General features: G+C 46.9%; 1 protein-coding gene across 1 annotated transcript in view; it reads right to left on the bottom strand.

Annotated features, from left to right (window-relative positions):
- LOC109880669 (fascin) overlaps positions 1-17,500 on the bottom strand; it is a 22,000-nt gene that overhangs the window by 3,989 nt on the left and 511 nt on the right. Inside the window, exons 1-3 of the mRNA XM_031811228.1 lie at positions 17,426-17,500; positions 10,318-10,368; positions 9,673-10,084 (exon numbers count right to left, since the gene is read on the bottom strand). The exon at positions 17,426-17,500 is cut by the window's right edge and continues 511 nt beyond it. Of these exons, the coding sequence (XP_031667088.1) occupies positions 9,673-10,084; positions 10,318-10,368; positions 17,426-17,500 (538 nt within the window). The remainder of the gene's footprint in view (positions 1-9,672; positions 10,085-10,317; positions 10,369-17,425) is intronic.

The following is a 17,500-nucleotide window of genomic DNA, read 5'->3' as shown; positions in this document are numbered from 1 at the left end:
CTAGTCTATACTAGTAGATCACTAATACCCAACATATATTATATACAGTACCAGTCTATACTAGTAGATCACTAATACCCAACATATATTATATACAGTACCAGTCTAGTAGATCACTCATACCCAACATATATTAGAAATACAGTACCAGTCTAGTAGATCACTAATACCCAACATATATTAGAAATACAGTACCAGTCTATACTAGTAGATCACTAATACCCAACATATATTAGAAATACAGTACCAGTCTATACTAGTAGATCACTCACTATTACCCAACATATATTATATACAGTACCAGTCTATACTAGTAGATCACTCATACCCAACATATATTAGAAATACAGTACCGGTCTAGTAGATCACTATTACCCAACATATATTAGAAATACAGTACCAGTCTAGTAGATCACTATTACCCAACATATATTAGAAATACAGTACCAGTCTATACTAGTAGATCACTAATACCCAACATATATTATATATACAGTACCAGTCTATACTAGTAGATCACTAATACCCAACATATAATATATACAGTACCAGTCTATTAGATCACTATTACCCAACATATATTATATATACAGTACCAGTCTAGTAGATCACTAATACCCAACATATATTAGATATACAGTACTAGTCTATACTAGTAGATCACTCACTATTACCCAACATATATTAGATATACAGTACTAGTCTAGTAGATTACTATTACCCAACATATATTATATATACAGTACTAGTCTATACTAGTAGATCACTAATACCCAACATATATTATATACAGTACCAGTCTAGTAGATCACTCACTATTACCCAACATATATTATATACAGTACCAGTCTAGTAGATCACTATTACCCAACATATATTAGAAATACAGTACCGGTCTAGTAGATCACTATTACCCAACATATATTAGAAATACAGTACCAGTCTAGTAGATCACTATTACCCAACATATATTAGAAATACAGTACCAGTCTAGTAGATCACTATTACCCAACATATATTAGAAATACAGTACCAGTCTAGTAGATCACTATTACCCAACATATATTAGAAATACAGTACCAGTCTAGTAGATCACTATTACCCAACATATATTAGAAATACAGTACCAGTCTATACTAGTAGATCACTATTACCCAACATATATTAGAAATACAGTACCAGTCTAGTAGATCACTATTACCCAACATATATTAGAAATACAGTACCAGTCTATACTAGTAGATCACTATTACCCAACATATATTAGAAATACAGTACCAGTCTATACTAGTAGATCACTATTACCCAACATATATTAGAAATACAGTACCAGTCTAGTAGATCACTATTACCCAACATATATTAGAAATACAGTACCAGTCTATACTAGTAGATCACTATTACCCAACATATATTAGAAATACAGTACCAGTCTATACTAGTAGATCACTATTACCCAACATATATTAGAAATACAGTACCAGTCTAGTAGATCACTATTACCCAACATATACTAGATATACAGTACCAGTCTAGTAGATCACTAATACCCAACATATATTAGAAATACAGTACCAGTCTATACTAGTAGATCACTATTACCCAACATATATTAGAAATACAGTACCAGTCTAGTAGATCACTATTACCCAACATATATTAGAAATACAGTACCAGTCTATACTAGTAGATCACTAATACCCAACATATATTAGAAATACAGTACCAGTCTATACTAGTAGATCACTATTACCCAACATATATTAGAAATACAGTACCAGTCTAGTAGATCACTATTACCCAACATATATTAGAAATACAGTACCAGTCTATACTAGTAGATCACTATTACCCAACATATATTAGAAATACAGTACCAGTCTAGTAGATCACTATTACCCAACATATATTAGAAATACAGTACCAGTCTAGTAGATCACTATTACCCAACATATATTAGAAATACAGTACCAGTCTATACTAGTAGATCACTATTACCCAACATATATTATATATACAGTAGCAGTCTATACTAGTAGATCACTCACTATTACCCAACATATATTAGAAATACAGTACTAGTCTATACTAGAAGATCACACACTAATACCCAACATATATTATATACAGTACCAGTCTAGTAGATCACTCACTAATACCCAACATATATTAGATATACAGTACTAGTCTATACTAGTAGATCACTATTACCCAACATATATTATATACAGTACCAGTCTAGTAGATCACTCACTAATACCCAACATATATTATATACAGTACCAGTCTAGTAGATCACTCACTAATACCAACATATATTATATATACAGTACCAGTCTATACTAGTAGATCACTCACTAATCCCCAACATATATTATATACAGTACCAGTCTAGTAGATCACTCACTAATACCCAACATATATTATATACAGTACCAGTCTAGTAGATCACTCACTAATACCAACATATATTATATATACAGTACCAGTCTAGTAGATCACTAATACCCAACATATATTATATATACAGTACTAGTCTATACTAGTAGATCACTCACTAATACCCAACATATATTATATATACAGTACCAGTCTATACTTGTAGATCACTCACTAATACACAACATATATTAGATATACAGAACCGGTCTAGTAGATCACTCACTAATACCCAACATATATTATATACAGTACCAGTCTATACTAGTAGATCACTCACTAATACCCAACATATATTATATATACAGTACCAGTCTATATGTCACGTTTGGAGGACAAAGAATGCTGAGTTGCATCCAAAGAACACCATACCTACTGTGAAGCATGGGGGTGGAAACATCATGCTTTGGGGCTGTTTTTCTGCAAAGGGACCAGGACGACTGATCCGTGTAAAGGAAAGAATGAATGGGGCCATGTATCGTGAGATTTTGAGTGAAAACCTCCTTCCATCAGCAAGGGCATTGAAGATGAAAAGTGGCTGGGTCTTTCAGCATGACAATGATCCGAAACACACCGCCCGGGCAACGAAGGAGTGGCTTCGTAAGAAGCATTTCAAGGTCCTGGAGTGGCCTAGCCAGTCTCCAGATCTCAAACCAATAGAAAATCTTTGGAGGGAGTTGAAAGTCCATGTTGCCCAGCAACAGCCCCAAAACATCACTGCTCTAGAGGAGATCTGCATGGAGGAATGGGCCAAACTACCAGCAACAGTGTGAAAACCTTGTGAAGACTTACAGAAAACGTTTGACCTCTGTCATTGCCAACAAAGGGTATATAACAAAGTATTGAGATTAACTTTTGTTATTGACCAAATACTTATTTTCCACCATAATTTGCAAATAAATTCATTAAAAATCCTACAATGTGATTTTCTGGATTTCTTTTTCTCATCTCATTACAGGCCTCTCCCACCTTTTTAAGTGGGAGAACTTGCACAATTGGTGGATGACTAAATACTTTTTTGAGAGAAACCTTCCCCTCACACGAGTAAGAAGCGAGGGCCAGCCGACTAGAGCATACAGGTTGCGGCAGTGGGTAGTATATGGGGCTTTGGTGACAAAACGGATGGCACTGTGATAGACTGCATCCAATTTTCTGAGTAGAGTGTTGGAGGCTATTTTGTAAATGACATCGCCGAAGTCAAGGATAGGTAGGATAGTCAGTTTTACGAGGGTATGTTTGGCAGCATGAGTGAAGGAGGCTTTATTGCGAAATAGGAAGCCCGTTTCTAGATTTAATTTTGGATTGGAGGTGCTTAATGTGAGTCTGGAAGGAGAGTTTACAGTCTAGCCAGACACCTAGGTACTTATAGATGTCCACATATTCTAGGTAAGAACCGTCCAGAGTAGTGATGCTAGTCGGGCGGGTAGGTGCGGGCAGCGATCGTTTGAAGAGCATGTATTTAGTTTTACTAGCATTTAAAAGCAGATGGAGGCCATGGAAGGAGTGTTGTATGGCATTGAAGCTCGTCTGGAGGTTAGGTAACACAGTATCCAAAGAGGGGCCAGAAGTATACAGAATAGTGTCGTCTGCGTAGAGGTGGATCAGAGAATCACCAGCAGCAAGAGCAACATCATCTCTCCCTTTTCAACTTCCTCCATCTCTCTCTGTCTACAGAGCTCTTTTCTCCTCTCCTCCCTCGTTTAGTTTTCTCAAAGTAATTGCTGACTTATGCTGTTCTAACCCCTCCCCCCTCACACACACACACACACACACACACACAATCACACACACACACACACACACACACACACAATCACACACACACACACACACACAGTTTCTAAACTGGGACCACAAAGGTCGGATGGAATTTCTGCGGAAAAATGTGTTCAGTGGTGGGGACAGAGAAAAGGGCAGAGAGACAAACAGAGAAAAGGGCAAAGAGGGAGGAAGAGAAAGGGGGGCAAGGGAGAGCAGATGGAAAACACATGATGCAGGGCAGAGGAGGGGAGGAGGAGGAGGAGGAGGAGGAGGATGGGAAGAGGAGGAGGAGGAGGAGGAGGAGGGGAAGAGGAGGAGGAGGAGGAGGAGGAGGAGGGGAGGCGGAGGAGGAGGAGGAAAGAGGAGGAGGAGGAGGAAAGAGGAGGAGGGGAAGAGGAGGAGGAGGAGGAGGAGGAAAGAGGAGGAGGGGAAGAGGAGGAGGAGGAGGAGGAGGAGGAGGAGGAGGAGGAAAGAGGAGGAGGGGAAGAGGAGGAGGAGGAGGAGGAGGATGAGGAGGAGGAGGATGGGAAGAGGAGGAGGAGGAGGAGGAGGAGGGGAAGAGGAGGAGGAGGAGGAGGAGGAGGAGGAGGAGGAGGGGAGGTGGAGGAGGAGGAGGAAAGAGGAGGAGGAGGAGGAAAGAGGAGGAGGGGAAGAGGAGGAGGAGGAGGGGAGGAGGAGGGGAAGAGGAGGAGGAGGAGGAGGAGGAGGGGAAGAGGAGGAGGAGGAGGAGGAGGAAAGAGGAGGAAAGAGGAGGAGGGGAAGAGGAGGAGGAGGAGGAGGAGGAGGAGGAGGAGGAGGAGGAGGAGGAGGAGGAGGAGGAGGAGGAGGAGGAGGAGGGGAAGAGGAGGAGGAGGAGGAGGAAAGAGGAGGAGGAAAGAGGAGGAGGAGGAGGAGGAGGGGAGGAGGAGGGGAAGGGGAGGAGGGGAAGGGGAGGAGGAGGGGAAGGGGAGGAGGAGGTGAAGAGGAGGAGGAGGAAAGAGGAGGAGGGGAAGAGGAGGAGGAGGAGGAGGAAAGAGGAGGAGGAGGAGGGGAGGAGGAGGAGGAGGAAAGAGGAGGAGGGGAAGAGGAGGAGGAGGAAAGAGGAGGAGGGGAAGAGGAGGAGGAAAGAGGAGGAGGAGGAGGAGGAGGGGAGGAGGAGGAGGAAAGAGGAGGAGGGGAAGAGGAGGAGGAAAGAGGAGGAGGGGAAGGGGAGGAGGAGGAGGAAAGAGGAGGAGGGGAAGAGGAGGAGGAGGAGGAGGAAAGAGGAGGAGGAGGAGGAGGGGAGGAGGTGGAGGGGAAGAGGAGGAGGAGGAGGAAAGAGGAGGAGGAGGAGGAGGAGGAGGAGGAGGAGGAGGGGAGGAGGAGGAGGAGGAGGAGGAAAGAGGAGGAGGAGGGGAAGAGGAGGAGGAGGAGGAAAGAGGAGGAGGAGGAGGAGGGGAAGAGGAGGAGGGGGAGAGAAGGAGGAGGAGGAAAGAGGAGGAGGATGAGGAGGGGAGGAGGAGGGGAAGGGGAGGAGGAGGGTAAGGGGAGGAGGAGGGGAGGAAAGAGGAGGAGGGGAAGAGGAGGAGGAGGAGGAGGAAAAGGAGGAGGGGAAGGGGAGGAGGAGGAGGAGGAGGAGGAGGAAAGAGGAGCTGGGGAAGAGGAGGAGGAGGAGGAGGGGAGGAGGAGGGGAAGGGGAGGGGAGGGGAGGAGGAGGAGGAGGAGGAGGGGAAGAGGAGGAGGAGGAGGAGGAGGAGGAGGAGGAGGAGAGGAGGAGGAGGAGGAGGAGGAGGAGGAGGAGGAAAGAGGAGGAGGAGGTGGAGGAGGAGGAAAGAGGAGCTGGGGAAGGGGAGGAGGAGGAGGAGGAAAGAGGAGCTGGGGAAGGGGAGGAGGAGGAGGAGGAGTAAAGAGGAGCTGGGGAAGGGGAGGAGGAGGAAGGAGGAGCTGGGGAAGAGGAAGAGGAGGAGGAAGAGGAGCTGGGGAAGAGGAAAGAGGAGGAGGGGAAGAGGAGGAGGCGGAGGAGGAGGAGGAGGAAAGAGGAGCTGGGGAAGAGGAGGAGGAGGAGGAGGCAAGAGGAGGAGGGGAAGAGGAGGAGGAGGAGGAAAGAGGAGGAGGGGAAGGGGAGGAGGAGGAAAGATGAAAGAGGAGGAGGAGGTGGAGGAGGAGGAAAGAGGAGCTGGGGAAGGGGAGGAGGAGGAGGAGGAGGAAAGAGGAGCTGGGGAAGGGGAGGAGGAGGAGGAGGAGTAAAGAGGAGCTGGGGAAGGGGAGGAGGAGGAAAGAGGAGGAGGGGAAGAGAAGGAGGAGGAAAGAGGAGGAGAGAAGAGGAGAAGAGGAAGAGGGGATGAAAGAGGTGGAGGAGAGGAAGAGGGGATGAAAGAGATAAGGAAGAGGAGGTGGAGAAGAGGAAGAGGAGGAGGGGAAGGGGATGATGACAAGAGGTGGAGGGGAAGAGAGGGAGAAGGAGAGGAAGGGATAAGGAAGAGAAGGTGGAGAAGAGGAAGAGGAGAAGGGGATGATGACAAGAAGGGGAGGGGAAGAGAAGGAGAAGGAGAGGAAGGGATAAGGAAGAGGAGCAGTGGTAGAAAGAGGAGGAGGAGGGGAAGGGGAAGGGGATGATGACAAGAGGAGGGAGGAAGAGGTCTTCAATCTGTAAAAGAAGATGAGAGAGGAGACTCTAATCTGACCCTGTCTGAGCCCCTAATACCCCCCCCCCCCCTCCCAGCTGTGAGAGACAGTGATGTCACCAGAGGAACGTGGAATGGGTTTCCCTAAATGAAAACATTCCTCTCCTCTTTCCTGTCCTGTTCCAGAGGAAGCATCACACCCCAGACACCGCTAGAGGTCATAAGGTCACACCCCAGACACCGCTAGAGGTCATAAGGTCACACCCCAGACACCGCTAGAGGTCATAAGGTCACACCCCAGACACCGCTAGAGGTTGGTAGCTGTGTCATTTAGGTGCTCATAGAAGTTGAAATCAGGTCACAGGACAGACACCGCTAGAGGTTGGTAGCTGTGTCATTTAGGTGCTCATAGAAGTTGAAATCAGGTCACAGGACAGACACCGCTAGAGGTTGGTAGCTGTGTCATTTAGGTGCTCATAGAAGTTGAAATAAGGTCACAGGACACAGTCTCCATCAGACTAGAAACACTACTGGAAATTCCGGTATTGTGTTTGTTTGGATGTTCTTGTTCCTTTAAAAGTTATGAACTGTTTGAAGAGATGAGGTCAACTCTGTTTAGGTCAACCATTATAGATATCACCTCATTCTATTTCTGCATGTCCTACTTTGCCTGGTGGATGTTCTAGAAAGGTTCTATAGGTCTCTAGTTCTAGGTTGTTGTTGTTCTTCCCTGATAAGTTTCTAGTAAGGTTAAACTAGTAAGGTTGTGTTGATCCTATCATCCCTAGTAAGGTTCCACTAAGGTTGCGTTGGTCCTATCTTCCCTGGTATGGTTCTAGTAAGGTTCCACTAAGGTTGTGTTGGTCCTATCATTCCTGGTAAGGTTCTAGTAAGGTTGAGTTGGTCCTATCTTCCCTGGTATGGTTCTAGTAAGGTTCCACAAGGTTGTGTTTGTCCTATCTTGCCTGGTAAGGTTCTAGTAAGGTTCCACTAAGGTTGTGTTGGTCCTATCTTTCCTGGTAAGGTTCTAGTAAGGTTCCACTAAGGTTGTCTTGGTCCTATCTTCCCTGGTAAGGTTCTAGTAAGGTTCCACTAAAGTTGTGTTGGTCCTATCTTGCCTGGTAAGGTTCTAGTAAGGTTGCGTTGGTCCTATCTTCCCTGGTATGGTTCTAGTAAGGTTCCACTAAGGTTGTGTTGGTCCTATCTTGCCTGGTAAGGTTCTAGTAAGGTTCCACTAAGGTTGTGTTGGTCCTATCATCCTTAGTAAGGTTCTAGTAAGGTTCCACTAAAGTTGTGTAGCTCCTGTCTTCCCTGGTATGGTTCTGGTAAGGTTCCACTAAGGTTGTGTACATCCTATCTTTCCTGTTAAGGTTCTAGTAAGGTTGCGTTGGTCCTATCTTCCCTGGTATGGTTCTAGTAAGGTTGTGTTAATCCTATTTTCCCTGGTATGGTTCTAGTAAGGTTCCACTAAGGTTGTCTTGGTCCTATCTTCCCTGGTAAGGTTCTAGTAAGGTTCCACTAAAGTTGTGTTGGTCCTATCTTGCCTGGTAAGGTTCTAGTAAGGTTGAGTTGGTCCTATCTTCCCTGGTATGGTTCTAGTAAGGTTCCACTAAGGTTGTGTTGGTCCTATCTTGCCTGGTAAGGTTCTAGTAAGGTTCCACTAAGGTTGTGTTGGTCCTATCATCCTTAGTAAGGTTCTAGTACGGTTCCACTAAAGTTGTGTAGCTCCTGTCTTCCCTGGTATGGTTCTGGTAAGGTTCCACTAAGGTTGTGTACATCCTATCTTTCCTGTTAAGGTTCTAGTAAGGTTGCGTTGGTCCTATCTTCCCTGGTATGGTTCTAGTAAGGTTGTGTTAATCCTATTTTCCCTGGTATGGTTCTAGTAAGGTTCCACTAAGGTTGTGTTGGTCCTATCTTGCCTCGTATGGTTCTAGTAAGGTTCCACTAAGGTTGTGTTCATCCTGTCTTCCCTGGTAAGGTTCTAGTAAGGTTCCACTAAGGTTGTGTTGGTCCTACCTTGCCTGGTGGAGACGTTCCTCTCGTTGCCGGCGGTGAGAACCACCTGAGGGTGACTCTGGTTAGGTTCTAGTCCTGTTCTAGTAGGTTGTGTTGTTCCTACCTTGCCTGGTTAGGTTCTAGTCCTGTTCTAGTAGGTTGTGTTGGTCCTACCTTGCCTGGTGGAGACGTTCCTCTCGTTGCCGGCGGTGAGAACCACCTGAGGGTGACTCTGGTTAGGTTCTAGTCCTGTTCTAGTAGGTTGTGTTGGTCCTACCTTGCCTGGTGGAGACGTTCCTCTCGTTGCCGGCGGTGAGAACCACCTGAGGGTGACTCTGGTTAGGTTCTATTCCTGTTCTAGTAGGTTGTGTTGGTCCTACCTTGCCTGGTGGAGACGTTCCTCTCGTTGCCGGCGGTGAGAACCACCTGAGGGTGACTCTGGTTAGGTTCTAGTCCTGTTCTAGTAGGTTGTGTTGGTCCTACCTTGCCTGGTGGAGACGTTCCTCTCGTTGCCGGCGGTGAGAACCACCTGAGGGTGACTCTGGTTAGGTTCTAGTCCTTTTCTAGTAGGTTGTGTTGGTCCTACCTTGCCTGGTGGAGACGTTCCTCTCGTTGCCGGCGGTGAGAACCACCTGAGGGTGACTCTGGTTAGGTTCTAGTCCTGTTCTAGTAGGTTGTGTTGGTCCTACCTTGCCTGGTGGAGACGTTCCTCTCGTTGCCGGCGGTGAGAACCACCTGAGGGTGACTCTGGTTAGGTTCTAGTCCTGTTCTAGTAGGTTGTGTTGGTCCTACCTTGCCTGGTGGAGACGTTCCTCTCGTTGCCGGCGGTGAGAACCACCTGAGGGTGACTCTGGTTAGGTTCTAGTCCTGTTCTAGAAGGTTGTGTTGGTCCTACCTTGCCTGGTGGAGACGTTCCTCTCGTTGCCGGCGGTGAGAACCACCTGAGGGTGACTCTGCTCCAGAGCGAACATCTCATCCTTCCCCACGCGGCTAGTCTTCCCGCTCTTCATGGTCCCGCTCGGGCCCGACGGCGCCAGGTAGCGCCCGGAACAATCCCTGAACGCCACCTTGCCGGAGCGGAACTCCAGCGTGTATCCGGTCGTCTTGTCCGGCGTGGCCTCCAGGCTGCCGTCGTTCTTCAGGAAGCGGTTATCAGACGTCTGCAGGTGATAGCGTTGATCCAGGAACACCAGGGTGACCAGAGAGTCCACACCCCACGGGAAGTCACGGTCTATAGAGACCTCAGAGTGGTCGGGGTTAGAGGTCAGGTGGGCATAACGCTTCCTGGCCAGGCTGAACAGGTTCACCTGGGGGGGAGGGGTTAGAGGTTAGGTGGGCATAACGCTTCCTGGCCAGGCTGAACAGGTTCACCTGGGGGGAGTTTTGGAGGCAGGGTGATGTATGTGTGTGTGTGTGTGTGTGTGTGTGTGTGTGTGTGTGTGTGTGTGTGTGTGTGTGTGTGTGTGTGTGTGTGTGTGTGTGTGTGTGTGTGTGTGTTTGTGTGTGTGTGTGTGTGTGTGTGTGTGTGTGCATTAGTTACCTGGGGATGCATGGCCAGGTGGACACACCACTTCTCTGCGGCTGACGCTGTCTGGAACACACACACACACATCCTGTTTATACACACACATCCTGTTTATACACACACATCCTGTTAATACACACATCCTGTTATTAATACACACACATCCTGTTAATACACACATCCTGTTTATATACACATCCTGTTTATACACATCCTGTTAATACACACATCCTGTTTACACACTTCCTGTTAATACACACATCCTGTTAATACACACGTCCTGTTAATACACACATCCTATTAATACACACACATCCTGTTAATACACACATATCCTTGCCCGCAGGTCTGCGTACCGAAATCCACCCCACACACTTGCTGTGCCCCCTATTTAGAGACAGGGAGTCAATGCTGAGACCAAGGTGTCTTTATTCAGACAGGGAGTCAATGCTGAGACCAAGGTGTCTTTATTTAGACAGGGAGTCAATGCTGAGACCAAGGTGCCTTTATTTAGACAGGGAGTCAATGCTGAGACCAAGGTGTCTTTATTTAGACAGGGAGTCAATGCTGAGACCAAGGTGTCTTTATTTAGACAGGGAGACAATGTTGAGACCAAGGTGTCTTTATTTAGACAGGGAGTCAATGCTGAGACCAAGGTGTCTTTATTTAGACAGGGAGACAATGCTGAGACCAAGGTGTCTTTATTTAGACAGGGAGTCAATGCTGAGACCAAGGTGTCTTTATTTAGACAGGGAGTCAATGCTGAGACCAAGGTGTCTTTATTTAGACAGGGAGTCAATACTGAGACCAAGGTGTCTTTATTTAGAGACAGGGAGTCAATGCTGAGACCAAGGTGTCTTTATTTAGAGACAGGGAGTCAATGCGGAGACCAGGGAGTCAATGCTGAGACCAAGGTGTCTTTATTTAAACAGGGAGTCAATGCTGAGACCAAGGTGTCTTTACTTAGACAGGGAGTCAATGCTGAGACCAAGGTGTCTTTACTTAGACAGGGAGTCAATGCTGAGACCAAGGTGTCTTTATTTAGACAGGGAGACAATGCCGAGACCAAGGTGTGTGTGTAGTTCCAGTGGTTAGTTAGCTACACTGCTACATGGTAAAACAGTAGTGTGTAGCTCCAGTAGTTAGTTAGCTACACCGCTACATGGTAAAACAGTAGAGTGTAGTTACAGTAGTTAGCTGCACCGCTACATGGTAAAACAGTAGTGTGTAGTTCCAATAGTTAGTTAGCTACACCGCTACATGGTAAAACAGTAGAGTGTAGTTCCGGTAGTTAGCTACTCCGCCACATGGTAAAACAGTAGTGTGTAGTTCCAGTAGTTAGCTACTCCGCCACATGGTAAAACAGTAGAGTGTAGTTCCAGTAGCTAGCTACACCACTACATGATAAAACAGTAGTGTGTAGTTCCAGTAGTTAGCTACACAGCAAACAATAGTGTGTAGTTCCAGTAGTTAGCTACACCGCTACATGGTAAAACAGTAGTGTGTAGTTCCAGTAGTTAGTTAGCTACACCGCTACATGGTAAAACAGTAGTGTGTAGTTCCAGTAGTTAGTTAGCTACACCGCTACATGGTAAAACAGTAGTGTGTAGTTCCAGTAGTTAGTTAGCTACACCGCTACATGGTAAAACAGTAGTGTAGTTCCAGTAGTTAGCTACACCGCTACATGGTAAAACAGTAGAGTGTAGTTACAGTAGTTAGCTGCACCGCTACATGGTAAAACAGTAGTGTGTAGCTCCAGTAGTTAGCTACTCCGCCACATGGTAAAACAGTAGTGTGTAGTTCCAGTAGTTAGCTACATGGTAAAACAGTAGTGTGTAGTTACAGTAGTTAGCTACACTGCTACATGGTAAAACAGTAGTGTGTAGTTCTAGTAGTTAGCTACACCGCTACATGGTAACACAGTAGTGTGTAGTTCCAGTAGTTAGCTAGCTACACCGCTACATGGTAAAACAGTAGTGTGTAGTTCCAGTAGTTAGTTAGCTACACCGCTACATGGTAAAACAGTAGTGTGTAGTTCCAGTAGTTAGTTAGCTACACCGCTACATGGTAAAACAGTAGTGTAGTTCCAGTAGTTAGCTACACCGCTACATGATAAAACAGTAATGTGTAGTTCCAGTAGTTAGCTACACAGCAAAACAATAGTGTGTAGTTCCAGTAGTTAGCTACACCGCTACATGGTAAAACAGTAGTGTGTAGTTCCAGTAGTTAGTTAGCTACACCGCTACATGGTAAAACAGTAGTGTGTAGTTCCAGTAGTTAGTTAGCTACACCGCTACATGGTAAAACAGTAGTGTGTAGTTCCAGTAGTTAGTTAGCTACACCGCTACATGGTAAAACAGTAGTGTGTAGTTCCAGTAGTTAGTTAGCTACACCGCTACATGGTAAAACAGTAGTGTAGTTCCAGTAGTTAGCTTCACCGCTACATGGTAAAACAGTAGAGTGTAGTTACAGTAGTTAGCTGCACCGCTACATGGTAAAACAGTAGTGTGTAGCTCCAGTAGTTAGCTACTCCGCCACATGGTAAAACAGTAGTGTGTAGTTCCAGTAGTTAGCTACATGGTAAAACAGTAGTGTGTTGTTACAGTAGTTAGCTACACTGCTACATGGTAAAACAGTAGTGTGTAGTTCTAGTAGTTAGCTACACCGCTACATGGTAACACAGTAGTGTGTAGTTCCAGTAGTTAGCTAGCTACACCGCTACATGGTAAAACAGTAGTGTAGTTCCAGTAGTTAGCTACACCGCTACATGGTAAAACAGTAGTGTGTAGTTACAGTAGTTAGCTGCACCGCTACATGGTAAAACAGTAGTGTGTAGCTCCAGTAGTTAGCTACTCCGCCACATGGTAAAACAGTAGTGTGTAGTTCCAGTAGTTAGCTACATGGTAAAACAGTAGTGTGTAGTTACAGTAGTTAGCTACACTGCTACATGGTAAAACAGTAGTGTGTAGTTCTAGTAGTTAGCTACACCGCTACATGGTAACACAGTAGTGTGTAGTTCCAGTAGTTAGCTAGCTACACCGCTACATGGTAAAACAGTAGTGTAGTTCCAGTAGTTAGCTACACCGCTACATGGTAAAACAGTAGTGTGTAGTTACAGTGGTTAGCTACACCGCTACATGGTAAAACAGTAGTGGGTAGTTCCAATTGTTAGTTAGCTACACCGCTACATGGCAAAACAGTAGTGTGTAGTTACAGTAGTTAGCTACACCGCTACATGGTAAAACAGTAGTGTGTAGTTCCAGTCGTTAGCTACACCGCTACATGGCAATAAAGAAATTAACTACTGAAAACACTACCTAGATTTTGAATTTAGTTCAGCTACATGGCAAAATGTAGTTCACTACTCCTCAACACTGCACACAGGCACAAGCACTACAGGCTATACACCTGCACACTCCAACATGGTCTCAGAGGATTCCCCTACTATTCAGTATGGGGAAATCCAAGACACTTCCTTTAGTATGATGTTACAGTTTCGTATTGGTATGTAATTCATTTGTGGCCATTATCCAACTCATATGATACTGTATGTTACGAATTACAACTCATATGATACTGTATGTTACGAATTACAACTCATATGATATGTTTTCAATTGCGAGTCGTACTATATGTTACAAATTCCAATTTGTTGTGTCCAACGTTAGGTAGGTGGCTAACTTTAGCTAGGCTAGAGGTTAGGGATTATGGTTAAGGTTAGGAGTTAGGTTAAATGGTTAAGGTTTACGGTTAGGAGTTAGGTTAAATGGTTAAGGTTAAGGTTAGGAGTTAGGTTAAATGGTTAAGGTTAAGGTTAGGATTTAGGTTAAATGGTTAAGGTTATGGTTAGGAATTAGGATAAATGGTTAAGGTTATGGTTAGGAATTAGGATAAATGTATAAGGTTAAGGTTAGGAATTAGGTTAAATGTATAAGGTTAAGGTTAGGAGTTAGGTTAAATGGTTAAGGTTATGGTTAGGAGTTAGGTTAAATGGTTAAGGTTAAGGTTAGGAGTTAGGTTAAATGGTTAAGGTTATGGTTAGGAATTAGGTTACATGGTTAAGGTTATGGTTAGGAGTTAGGTTAAATGGTTAAGGTTATGGTTAGGAGTTAAGCTAAATAGTTTTAAGGTAGGGTAAGGGTTAACATGCTAAGTAGTTGCAAAGTTATGGTTAGGGTTATGGTTAGGGTTAGGGGTTAGGGGTTAGGGTTAGGGTTAGGGGTTAGGGTTAGGGTTAGGGTTAGGGGTTAGGGGTTAGGGTTAGGGGTTAGGGTTAGGGTTAGGGTTAGGGTAAGGGTTAACATGCTAAGTAGTTGCAAAGTTATGGTTAGGGTTAGGGTTAATAAGGTAAAAATGCTCAAGTTGTCCATGATGAGATTCCACCACATACACATATACACATACCGACCACACATACACCCGTACCACACATACACCCCGACCACACATACACCCCGACCACACATAACACCCCGACACATACACCCCGACCACACATACACCCGTACCACACATACACCCCGACCACACATACACCCCGACCACACATAACACCCCGACACATACACCCTGACCACACATACACCCCGACCACACATACCCCGACCACACATACACCCCGACCACACATACACCCGTACCACACATACACCCCAACCACACATACACCCCAACCACACATACACCCGACCCATACACCCCGACCACACATACACCCCGACCACACATACACCCCGACCACACATAACACCCCGACACCTACACCCCGACCACACATACACCCCGACCACACATACACCCCGACACATACACCCAGAAAACACATACACCCCGACCACACATACACCCAGACAAAACATACACCCTGACCACACATACACCCCGACCACACATACACCCCGACCACACATACACCCTGACCACACATACACCCCGACCACACGTAACACCCCGACACATACACCCCGACCACACATACACCCCGACCACACATACACGCCGACCACACATAACACCCTGATACATACACCCCGACCACACATACACCCCGACCACACATAACACCCCGACACATACACCCCGACCACACATACACCCCGACACATACACCCAGACCACACATACACCCCGACCACACATACACCCCGACCAAACATACACCCTGACCACACATACACCCCGGCCACACATACACCCCGACACATACACCCCGACCACACATACACCCGTACCACACATACACCCGACACATACACCCCGACCACACATACACCCTGACCACACATACACCCCGACCACACATACACCCCGACACATACACCCTGACCACACATACACCCCGACACATACACCCCGACCACACATACACCCGTACCACACATACACCCCGACCACACATACACCCCGACCACACATACACCCCGACCACACATACACCCCGACACATACACCCCGACCACACATACACCTGTACCACACATACACCCCGACCACACATACACCCCAACCACACATACATCCGTACCACACATACACCCCGACCACACATACACCCCGACCACAGATAACACCCCGACAAATACACCCCGACCACACATACACCCCGACCACACATACACCCCGACACATACACCCCGACCACACATACATCCGTACCACACATACACCCCGACCACACATACACCACGACCACACATACACCACGACCACACATACACCCCGACCACACATTCACCCCGACCGCACATACACCCCGACACATACACCCCGACCACACATACACCCCGACCACACATACACCCCGACCACACATACACCCCGACCACACATAACACCCCGACACATACACCCCGACCACACATACACCCTGACCACACATACACCCCGACACATATACACCCAGACCACACATACACCCCAACCACACATACACCCCGACACATACACCCGTACAACACAAACACCCGACACATACACCCCGACCACACATACACCCCGACCACACATACACCCTGACCACACATAACACTCCGACACATACACCCCGACCACACATACACCCCGACACATACACCCACACCACACATACACCCCAACCACACATACACCCCGACCACACATATACCCCCACCAAACATACACCCTGACCACACATACACCCCGACCACACATACACCCCCACCACACATACACCCCGACACATACACCCGTACAACACAAACACCCGACACATACACCCCGACCACACATACACCCCGACCACACATAACACTCCGACACATACACCCCGACCACACATACACCCCGACCACACATACACCCCGACACATACACCCAGACCACACATACACCCCAACCACACATACACCCCGACCACACATACACCCCACCAAACATACACCCTGACCACAATACACCCCGACCACACATACACCCCCACCACACATACACCCCGACACATACACCCGTACAACACAAACACCCGACACATACACCCCGACCGCACATACACCCCGACCACATACATACACCCCGACACATACACCCAGACCACACATACACCCCGACCAAACATACACCCCGACCACACATACACCCCGACCACACATACACCCCGACCACACATACACCCGACACATATTCACCCCGACCACACATACACCCCGACCCCACATACACCCCGACCACACATTCACCCCGACCACACATACACCCCGACCCCACATACACCCCGACCACACATACACCCCGACCCCACAATCACCCCGACCACACATACACCCCGACCACACATACACCCCGACACATACACCCTGACCCCACATACACCCCGACCACACATACACCCCGACCACACATACACCCCGACCACACATACACCCGACACATATTCACCCCGACCACACATACACCCCGACCCCACATACACCCCGACCACACATTCACCCCGACCACACATACACCCCGACCCCACATACACCCCGACCACACATACACCCCGACCAACCAACCCCTTTCTGTCTTGTAACATAATATATAAGGTCCCCGATTTACGTTAACTATGTTACGTCTAGTCTATGAAGCCAGGATGCGGACACACAACTCCTATATCAACCCCCAATACCTGAGCGAAGCAGCTGATCCGGTCTTCGCTGCCTCCCAGGTACCTCCCGAAGGGCTCAGAGAGCAGCGACCATCG

Source organism: Oncorhynchus kisutch, unplaced genomic scaffold (genome assembly GCF_002021735.2).
Source record: "Oncorhynchus kisutch isolate 150728-3 unplaced genomic scaffold, Okis_V2 Okis01b-Okis20b_hom, whole genome shotgun sequence".
Classification (NCBI taxonomy): Eukaryota; Metazoa; Chordata; class Actinopteri; order Salmoniformes; family Salmonidae; genus Oncorhynchus; species Oncorhynchus kisutch.
Note: the sequence above shows the minus strand (reverse complement) of the source record. Positions and strands in the feature narration are given on the sequence as shown.